This window comes from Prunus persica, chromosome G8 (assembly GCF_000346465.2).
Source record: "Prunus persica cultivar Lovell chromosome G8, Prunus_persica_NCBIv2, whole genome shotgun sequence".
Classification (NCBI taxonomy): Eukaryota; Viridiplantae; Streptophyta; class Magnoliopsida; order Rosales; family Rosaceae; genus Prunus; species Prunus persica.
Window position 1 is genome coordinate 10,261,348 of NC_034016.1, and position 10,574 is coordinate 10,271,921.

At 38.1% G+C, this 10,574-nt stretch overlaps 2 protein-coding genes across 3 annotated transcripts; one reads left to right on the forward strand and one right to left on the reverse strand.

Moving 5' to 3' along the window:
* On the forward strand, positions 2,152–4,533 carry LOC18767149 (magnesium-dependent phosphatase 1). The gene is made up of 4 exons (XM_007200519.2): positions 2,152–2,362; positions 3,034–3,205; positions 3,375–3,491; positions 4,120–4,533. Exons 1-4 carry the CDS (start codon positions 2,253–2,255, stop codon positions 4,294–4,296), a joined length of 576 nt encoding a protein of 191 aa, XP_007200581.1. The 5' UTR covers positions 2,152–2,252; the 3' UTR covers positions 4,297–4,533.
* On the reverse strand, positions 4,950–10,574 carry LOC18768338 (uncharacterized protein At4g38062). Of its 2 annotated transcripts, none has more exons than XM_020569552.1 (3): positions 10,294–10,574; positions 6,083–8,950; positions 4,950–5,379 (listed from the first exon to the last, which is right to left on the reverse strand). In XM_020569552.1, exon 2 carries the CDS (start codon positions 8,918–8,920, stop codon positions 6,119–6,121), a length of 2,802 nt encoding a protein of 933 aa, XP_020425141.1. In that variant the 5' UTR covers positions 8,921–8,950; positions 10,294–10,574; the 3' UTR covers positions 4,950–5,379; positions 6,083–6,118. The 2 variants fall into 2 exon arrangements, with proteins under 2 accessions (XP_020425141.1, XP_020425142.1); XM_020569553.1 differs by having other exon boundaries at positions 6,083–8,953.

A 10,574-nucleotide genomic window follows, 5' to 3' on the forward strand; every position in this document is an offset into this window, starting at 1 on the left:
TGGGGGGGAAGTAACTTTCTCTTTATTTTTGTTATTTTTTCTGGGTCAAGGAGGGAAAGTTGCTTCTCAAAATGCAAATATAGCAAGTTTTGTATTCATATTAAAACCACTTGAACGAAAATATTACCCTCGTACATGAAAATGCGAATAAATTTTAAATTAATAACAATCCAACAGAACTCACAAGTAGTAACAATAAGTACACAAGTTAAAATAATACTCAAAAGAGTACTAGTACATGATCAGAAAGAAACACGCGACAAATGATATTACAAAGATGTATTTAAATAGTGAAACACATTAACTAAAACATATATTTAAGAATATTCAAGGAAGGGTGGTTTTGTGGGGTGGAATGAGAGAAGGGAGGGGTGTGTCCTTGGGGAGGGTTGGGATGGAAGGCAATGTGGGCTTAGGTAGGTCAGCTGGGAGATGGGGAAGAGTTGGAATTTCTGGCAACTTTGGCAACTCAGGCTTTGGCAAAGTTGGGAAATTAGGAAGTGGTGGCAATTCAGGCTTTGGAAGCTCAGGGACATGGGGCTCTTCTGCCAACTTGGCAGTTCTGGCTTCGGCAACTGGGGCAGCTTAGGCTTTGGCAAAGTTGGGAGAGTGGGAAGTGGTGGAAGCTCAGGCTTTGGAAGCTGCGGCAGTTCGGGCTTCGGCAACTGTGGCAGCTCCGGCTTTGGCAACTGGGGCAGCTCAGGCTTTGGCAACTGGGGCAGCTCAGGCTTCGGCAACTGGGGCAGCTCAGGCAGCTCAGGCTTCGGCAACTGGGGCAGCTCAGGCTTTGGCAACTGTGGCAGCTCAGGTTTTGGCAAAGTTGGGAAAGTGGGGAGTGGTGGAAGCTCAGGCTTTGGAAGCTGGGGCACTTGAGGGAAGGAGTTAGTCTCTAGAAGAATGCGAGCCCCCGCAACCATTGTTTTGGAGCTCATAGACGACAAGGTAAAAACCAAAAGTAGTGGAAAGACGAAGGCCGGGAGGCCATGAAGGGCCATAATTTGCAGCAAACTGATGATAATATATGGATGTAGAGGAGGAAGGAAATCTGTAGTTGTTGCAATGGACATGAGTTGTGGTTTTGCTTTGGGCAGTGAAACAAGTATTTATAGATACAACTTGGATGGATTTTGAGGTCTCAGAGAGGGTTTGGTCGAAGGGTGTTTGGTGTTGTTAGTTCAACTTCTGAACTGCAAATACTTCCATTTCGTAACTCCCACAACTATATGTACTGCATGGACATCTGTTAAGTCTTGGGAAGATATAATAGCAAATTAAAGGAGCAAGTATTCCAACCAACTTTGTTCAAAGCCCGCTTGTTTCATATTTTATGTCATTTTTTTATTCTCAAATGCACACAATGCATTTTCCCCTCAACGTACAGTAGAGGTAATAGTTTGTTCAATCAATACTAACTCTTGGTCTAATGGTTCCAACGGTTGAAGAGGTTCCGAGTTCAAACTCCATCTAAATTATTAAGAAAAAATATTATTCAATCACTTCTAAGAGAACCAAATTTCATGGCAACTCGTGTAATATTCTCTATGGATTGGACAAATTATGTATAGAATATGCATGGAGTGAACTTATCAAAGTACTTCTTACATTAACAACTTAGCCTCTTTTCTCATGAAAATTGGTCCATTGTTGGTTTTCCTTCGTTTTTTGACATTCTTTTTCATTTTTTCTAGGGTCATGAATCAAATTCCTTCCAACATCCTTGTTCATTTTGGTTTCACAGTGCAATATTTTTAGTTCTCAGGGTTTCGGGTGCTAAGAAATTGATAATTTTTCAATGTAGCATATCTTTCCTAAAATGTGAAAATTAAAAAAATAAAGATTTTGTTTATATTAAGATCTTCTTCTTATGATTGATACTTTAGATGTCTTATTAATGTCTTTTATTATACCGTTGAAGTTTATTTAACGAAGTTTCTCTTTAATAAGAAAAAAAATCTTTTCTTTGTTCTTCTTTCCTATTTTTATTTTTCTAATTTTATTTTAAAGGCAAAAATTGAGTTTTAATTCCAGCTATTAAAAAAAAAAACAGAAGAAGAAGAAGCAGCAGCAGCCAAGTGACAAATTTGAGTTGGAACTATGACCAGTTGACGTGGTATTACTGCGTCAAATAATAATAATTCGTCTAATTCACACGTGCGTGGGACGGCTAACTTGTATTCGTCTGTCTACTCCATCTCTGAAAAAACTATCTGAAACTCCGCGAACATAGAGAAATAGCGAGAGAGAAAAAGAGAATGGGTGACGATAACGTGAAGGCTGAGGCTTTGGAGATAATCGGAATGTTCCAAGTCCTTCCGAGATTGGTTGTCTTCGATCTTGATTACACTCTCTGGCCTTTCTATTGGTACGTCCTTTTCTCTTTTTTCCCACTACAACCTGTTTGGTTCCCGAGAAAACTAAAAAAAATTATGTTTTTCCCCAAGGAAGCAGCGAAATGCTCCATTCTGTTCTCTTTTTGTATTAGTTTATGTATAACCCAGATGACCAATGAATACGTTTAGTTGAATTTTCCCCTATAATTTGCTTTTCCTGTCATCTTTGAAATTTTCTTAAGACTCTTGTGTGTGTATCTTTGAAAGTTTTTTTTTGTACCTAATCTTCATATTTGTAATATATATTTTAATTTTTCTGGAGGTAAAATTAGTTTTGAGTTTTAACTACAGCTGCTTGATTATAACATTGGAAGTGAACACCCGTAGCATTGAGCCCGTGCATGTTCTCTATGGGTCAATGAGTTTCCCAGTTTAATGTTTTGTGTTATTTTGTGAGAAAATGCATTAACACCCAAGTGTAGGAATTGGTCTAGGCAACAGCAGTGGGGTGAGATTTTGGAGGGTCTAGGCTACCCCCATTTGTAGCCTATAGCTAGCTATCCATGGACACAAAGAAAAGAAAAGAGAATCTTTGAATTGAGAAATATGCCTAACATATTAGTACTGTTTAACATGTTCCCTTGCAACACATTGTTTACAAATTTATGTTCAGCCTCGACTTACATCTGTGTTCTTTTTGCAGTGAATGTCGCTCCAAACGTGAAATGCCATCGCTTTATCCCCATGCTAGAGGTATATTGTATGCACTGAAGGAAAAAGGAATTGATCTTGCCATTGCTTCTAGGTCTCCAACTGCAGATATAGCAAAGACATTTATTGACAAATTAAGCATCAAGTCAATGTTTGTAGCCCAGGTGATACAGCAGAGCACTTTTCTTTTTCTTGGTGTTTTCCCTCCTTCGGACGATATCTTTTCTATACTCCTTTTTTTCATTAATGTTTCAATTGGGATTAAGAGAGCTGGCCAAAGGCATAATCTAGTATTTGAATTTTACTTTTTATTTTGATTTTCTGGTTATACAGGAGATCTTTTCGAGCTGGACACACAAGACAGATCATTTCCAGAGAATTCATACAAGGACTGGGGTCCCCTTCAACTCAATGCTTTTCTTTGATGACGAGAACAGGAACATCCAAGCGGTAAGATTATGCCTGCCTTTTCACCATAATTATCGTCTCCTTTTGGCATCTTGAAATGAATATGAATCAAATTTACAAATACATGACTTTTGCCAAAAGATTTGAAGTGAAGAAAAATGAAGAAGAAATGCTTGAATTACGAACTTGTTAGTGCTTCAAATTTTGTTACTTGTGGAGGTTTTATATTGGTATGGTAGCACAATGTGTAAAGGAAAAAATCATCCTGTCATTGGGTAAAGAGAAGCTAAACTTCTGTGCATTCAAGAGAAGTGATTTGGGGTTAGTTTTTTAAGTTTTAACAACACACATGCAGACTTTCTGCAGCCCACATAGGTAAAGCTGAAAAAGGAGATTACAGGTCTAATCATAGGCAATTATGTCGACACACAAGGGCTGGTGTGAAACCAAATGAGGCATTTGTGCTGCAGAAATAAGCCCACCCTTTTCCCCTGCCACTTCTGCTTCTTCTTATCAGAAACCACTGTTTATCTGTAGTGTGACAAAGATTGTTCCGTGCCAAGAGATTTTGTATTCATAATATTCCTGGCCTTGGTGTTCATATATCTTCAATTTATATGAGACTTGAATCTTACACCCATTTATCAACACTTTGTGATGGTATTGACAGGTTTCAAATATGGGCGTCACAAGCATTTTGGTAGGTAATGGGGTAACTGTTGGAGCATTGAGGCAGGGTCTTACAAAATACTCTGAAAATGTGAATACATCTGAGAAGAACAAGCAGAAATGGCGCACAAAGTTCTCCAAAAATTCAAGTTCATCTGAGCAGAATGAAAAGAATTGAATCTTCCATAGATGTTGAATCATGTACAACTTCAAAAGTATTGATTTGTTCTTGTGTTGTCAGGGATTATCGTGTGACAAGCACATCCCGGTTATGATAACGATTTGTTGTATCAATTATCAAGAAATTCTCTAGACACTCCCCTGTAGCATCTGCCTCATCTCTAGACACTCAAGACGATGGTCAAGAAACTGTGATGTCATCCTAAAGTAGTATACATATTTATTCGTTTACATATACACATAAGAACAATAAACAACTCCAGGGCTGAAATATCCCGTTCGAGTTTAGTTAGGTATTCTAAAAAGGGATTTGGAGATTGCCACAAATAGTTCAAACGTGCTCGAAAAGTGAAACAATAATCTAAAATTTTGCATGGGCAACTGTTGTAACATGAAGAGAAGTTCTCGGGGAGCTTGTGAAGCAGGAGAGTAAGAGCATAGAAGTGAAACATCACCTGCTTACGGGGGTTCCTTTTACGCATCTATTCAAGGCTTAATTCATGGTTTTAGCTGCCTTTTCTTTGTGGAAAAGGCTTTTTTTTATTAAAAGAAATGGAGACAAAATGGTGAAATGATCATGAAACATGCTAAGGAGAAGTCTTTGTTGCAAGCAAAGGCCCCCAATTGATCTCTCTATGTCTATGAGCTGAATCTGTAGAAGACGAGGTTTCAATTTCAAAACCAGGAAGAATTTTACTGATTGCGTTTGATAACACGTGATCGAGGATTCAGAATTGAAGAATTTAATTTCAGGTACATTATTTATTCCTGCATGCCGGAAGGAAAAGAATAAAGTTGGCACCATAGCAAAGCTCGTAAGTTCTTTACACAGACACAGCTCAGAGAATATAAATGGACTCATACAACCACGCAATTAACAATGACTAGGCTCCTATATTCCCAAAAACAAAAAGAGGGGCTGGCCTATTGCAACGCTTTGTGGTAACTCATACAACATACAGCAGAATATTACAAAATATTTGTCTGCTCTTCCTTGCCAACAGGTTCAAGCTCGAAGAGGTCTCGAGCCTTTTTTCCAAATTTCGAGTAACAGAACTTAAACTTCCTGCTATTCTGGCCACTGTACACAAAAGAAAGCTATTGCAGTCAAATTTCCAACAAACTATTGATACATGAGAATTTATTCATCTTAAGAATTTAATTGTGGCATGATTACTCCTCTTCTCATGAATGAAATCACCTTATCCAACATAAAGGATGATGGATTTATGTGCTAGTTCCATATTCTAGTAGCCCTCTACATTATAGTGTTATTAGCACACTTCCTCTGCACTAAAACAATGTATGAAGTCCCTCATCACATCGATTACGTCAGCTTCATTATGCAGTCAGCATGATCAATGGCTGTGGGAAATCCCTATACAATATGCATCCTATATCTAGCAAGTCGCCTATGCTTATATCAGTTTCATGTTCAGCAAATTCGCAAAGTGCTTCACTACATTGTAGAACTTACTAAAATATGCTCCAATGAGATGCTGAGAGCGTGAAACAGAACACACCACTCAAGGATACTGGAAAGAGCTCTGCTCTCTCTTCCCTTAAGTTAAGGAAGGACTTTCTCTCAACGTCAAAGCACAATCTCTTAAACACAGAGATTTTGATCCTGCCATGACCCAATACAGAATATGCATGCTAAGGGAGGGCAGGGGGTGGTGGTGAAAAACGACTATATTAGCTAAAAATGTCTTTTATAATACATGAAAATCAAGAAAAAAATCATATGTTTACATTTTAAAACACATCATGGGTTTCTGAATTACCTTGTACGCCAGTTAAAACTGCATTTCTTCTCTTGATTACAACTGCCGCTGATTCACCTCTTTCAGTGGTGATCTTCCAGCACTAGTGTCAAGTTTTGTTGCTGAGGCATAGAAAGAAGCGTTTGCATTCTCTTCGCTAAAATCGTAGAGCTCATCATCCACTGTAAAATTCATTGCTGGTCCCACCTCTAACTTAGACCTTTGCAACATTGTTTCTAAAAAATTCATCATCTTCACATCATCACAAGTGAACTCACCAATATGATCACAGAATTCTTCAATGTGAACTAAAAGTTCCTCCCTCTCTTTTGATAGCTTTGTGGTGTCTTGAAGGAGAACCCCCTTTTCAAACTCAAGCTGCTTGACTATGCCTTCCAGTCTCCTGTGTTCACCCATCAGTTTATCATTTTCCACTTCGTTGGCTTCCAATAAAGCTTGAAGTTCCTCTTCTTGTTGTTTCTGAGTAAACAAGGCTTCCTTCTGATGGATCAATCTTTGGCCCAAACCAGATACTTCCTTCTCCAAATCAACAATTTTTTTGTTCTTCTCTTCAATCACTAGCTCTGTCATGTGTTTGGCCTTTTTTAAAGCTTCAGTTGTAAGCAGATTTTCTACGACTTCTGAAAAAGACAATACAAATGCACTTGTCAAGTCTTCCTCTAACGACGATGCCAGTACTTGGAGATTTTTTATGTTCTGGTCTTTCTCATTTATAACCTTGAAAAGCCTCTCTTTCTCTTGTCCAACAGATTTCTCTGCATCTATGCCTGCAAGAATTGCTGCCTCCGCTTCTCTTTTCATGGACTCTTGCTTCATCCATGTGATATCTTTTTGGAGATTTACTATGCAGCTATCCTTCTCCTTCACATTTTTAATAAGGTCCTCTTTGTCTTGTGTTAAGGCTTCCACTTCCACTCTCTTTGCTGCAACTGTAGCTTCTAGAAGGACAATCTGCTGGTGTAGAACTTCAACGTTATTGTTTTGCTCCTTGATAATGGTGATAAGGCGTTCTTTCTCATGCTTAAGGACTTCTTCATTCTCAGATTGTGCAAGAAGTGAATTCTCCATTTGTCTACATTTTTCTTGATTTTCTTCACAGCACACTTTCAAGCTTTCAGCACTAGACTCCAAATTCTGTAACTCATATTTTAATTGACTTACTTCACGAATTTTCTTAGCCAGCTCAAGATTTGTCTTTTCTAAAGCCTCAGAAACATCTCGTTTCTCACCTTCCATCCGCAGAAATTTCTCTTCCATGTAAAGTTGATGTGCAGATGATTCCTCAAGCATCATTTTATGTTGTTGAATCTCTTCCTCCATGATAACCTGCTGTTGTTCAGTGAGTTCCAAGGACCTTACCCTCTTCATTAATTCTTTGACTTTCTCATGTTCTTGTTCAAGCTGAAGATGAACATTTATTAAATCACTGCTCTTCATCTCCAACTGTCTTGTAAGTAGAGAGATCTTGTCATCCATTCTGTTGCACAGCGGCATTTCAGTTTTTGCATCAGATCTTTTGGAGTAAGCCTCTGAGAATTCTGATTTATAGATCGTAAGTACTACTGAAATCTCTTCTTTTAGAACCTCAATCATCGAATGGTAGCTTTCTAGCTCCATTTGAAGCTCCTGTATCTGCTTCTCTTTACCCTTCAATTCAGAGTTATGTCTACTTATATCTCCTTTCAACTTTTCTATTTGGAAACTCAATTCAGATTCTTTAGCTTTCAGAATTGTGGAGCAGTTACTATGTACCTGCTCTAAGCCCCTAAGCTTGTTGCGTAGCTTTGTTAGTGCAGTTGACCCATAATTTCTGATTTGAGCTTCTTGTAGTTCTTTTAGAGATTCTCTCAATTCCTGATTCTCTTGCTCAAGGTGAACAATTCGAAATTCCATTTCTTTTGTGAATGGTTCTTTTGTTGACAGTGAGTTTCTTAGCTTTGCAATCTCTTCATCCCTTTGAACTGTCAAGCTTTCAAATTTTGACCTTTCTTGTTCACACTGCACAAAGACATTCTCATAACGTGATTTGAATTCGGATACTTCAATCTCCAAAAACTTCCTCCTGCTTTCTTCATGAGCTAAAACTTGGTTGCACATCTCTAAACGTTTTTGAACACCTTCAAGAATTCTAGTTTGGGAATCCAAGCTTGTCTGCAATAAAGAGATCTCTTCAACCAGTGCTGATTTTTCCCTCTCCCACTCCTCTTTACTCAACTGGAACTGATCTTGGAGCCTTCTATGTGCTTCTTCAAGATGTCTAAACTGTTCTTTCTTCCATTTCAATTGATCATGAGCATTTCTATTTTCCTCCTCTAGTTCCAATATGATATCATCTCTGTGTCTCAGTTCTTTGGCTTCTTGAGCCTTCTGCTCTGCCTCGAAACAGTTCCTCTCTGAAGTTGATAAGAGTCTTTTAAGGCCCTCAATCTCCTTAGTACTGGCACAAAAATTCTGCTCCAACTCTTTGTTTCGTTCTGTTACTTCATCTAAGGCAAACGCCAACTCCTTATTTTCTCCTTCCAATTTGTACAATTTGTTCTCACTATCAACTCGAAGTTTTTCATGCAAAGAAGTCAAATGCCTAAGAGATGATTCTTTTTCACGCAAACAAGATTGAAGGGTTTCCGAAACCTGCTTTGCTTGAGAAATTTCCTCAAGCTTGATAATTAGTTCTTGAGCTTGTTTCTCAGTCTCCTGCTTAGCTTCTTGATACTTGATCAACTGCTCACTGTGAGCTTTCTTCAAACCCTCAGAAAGTTCGGTCTTAACCCGGACTTCACTCTTGAGCCTCTCGATCTGTGCTTTGACATCATCTAATTCTTTATATACGTCCCCCATTTCCCTTTGATTGTCAACTTGTGAGAATCCCTGCTGCAGTAAAATTTGAAGCATGAAGAAACATATCAATGAGAGCATTTAAATATACAAAACTCAGAAGACACATGAGAAGTAAAAAAGCAGATTCAAGTAATTAAGCCTAAGAATTCTATGAGTTTTATGTCCATTTTACAATCCCACATGTCCTGAGTATGGGATTACTTGTTTGTATACAAATCATTAGGCACACTGTTTCCCTGCAAGCTGCACGCAGGTTTTGCTGAAGCAATTCCTACCAATGAGTTCACATCATTTGGTATCAAAGCATACACCAGACCTAGTATGGGATTGGGCATAATATGGATATGACTCTATGGGAACCTGAGGGGTTGCTTGATGCAGGAGCATCCATCCTAGCCAAAAAGGGCTAAATTTTAGCTATAATAAATTATTAAGTTAATTATTTTGCTATCTTTACTAGGATTCAGTTTAATTTCCTTTGTCAGTTAAGGCTTCTTAATAAACTAAGAATAGGAATGCTAGGCTGATGTACTCTAGTATAAATAGGCTGTTAAGAGGCTCTTGTATTCAGTTTTTGTCAATATAATTTCAGACTTTATTCTATAGAGTTTCTATTGGGATTTTTCCCTAGAACTCAATTATCTTCGTTCCAACTTCAATTATACAGCCTTATCCTTCTATTCTCTGTGTTTTTGGGTTGTTTGGGTCGCTGGATAGCCGCTTATAGCCGCTGCCCTGCATCATTGCTACCATTCGAACGTTGGATCTGCAAAGTCACGCAACTGGGAATAATGGGCAATCATGGATGGTTATTGCACACGGTGAAGTAGAATGTTATATGTGCCTCTGCAATCTCACCTAAGTATGGAAATTAGTTGCTAGAACTTTTGTGCACCTTCACCTTGCAAGTCAGTTTTGCATAGGCAAACTCTACCCCTGAGTTCATTCAGACTTTCCAATATAAAAGATGCAAAAACTTTAAAGCAAAAATAAACCTACTGCAAATACACAAACCAGGATAAAAACACTAGTAGATCTACCCAAATCCACAAATTGGGTTCCCAAACAAATCTATGTCAGAAACAAGTTGAGGGCAATGGAGCAATAGAACAAACCCAAATTAGGATTTTTTTTATCAAAGCAGTTGACTGAATACCCAAATTTCTACTGATTTATAGAATGTATGTATGAATATATGGGCAAAGGCAAACAAGCCGAAGCTCGTTATTCTAGATTCAATTTTCTTCATTGAAATATTTGGCCAAGAAGAAACCCTAGAGCAGGGGGAAAAAAAAAGGGCTTTTAACAAGAAAGTAGAATCTGGACTTCATTGAAATGAAATGCAAGAAATTGTTGAAGAAAGCCAGAGATACCTGTGAGTCGCAGAGTCGGAGACGAACCACAAGAGGTTTTCAAATTTGAGTTGAGCGGGAAGCAAGCTGTGTTCTTCTATAGGTTTTTCAAATCTGAGTAGAGGGCCAAAATGGAGAATTTGCTTTTTACGTCTTCTCCCCACATTTCTCACTCCTCAGCCTCATAAAGTTGCTTGATTTTTGTTTTTTTATTTTTTCCTAAGTTTGAAATAATAAACATTTTGAACGTGATTTTTGTGGTCTCACTCCTCAACCACAACTTTTTGTTTTTTAGCATCAAT

What these genes read in the sequence shown, in the direction of transcription:
- LOC18767149 (XM_007200519.2), top strand. Translation starts at nt 2,253, where the DNA reads ATGGGTGACGATAACGTGAAGGCTGAGGCTTTGGAGATAATCGGAATG. An exon ending in ACTCTCTGGCCTTTCTATTG is followed by an intron (nt 2,363 to 3,033) that starts GTACGTCCTTTT and finishes TTCTTTTTGCAG; the next exon opens with TGAATGTCGCTCCAAACGTG. An exon ending in AGAACAGGAACATCCAAGCG is followed by an intron (nt 3,492 to 4,119) that starts GTAAGATTATGC and finishes TGGTATTGACAG; the next exon opens with GTTTCAAATATGGGCGTCAC.
- LOC18768338 (XM_020569552.1), bottom strand. Translation starts at nt 8,920, where the DNA reads ATGGGGGACGTATATAAAGAATTAGATGATGTCAAAGCACAGATCGAG.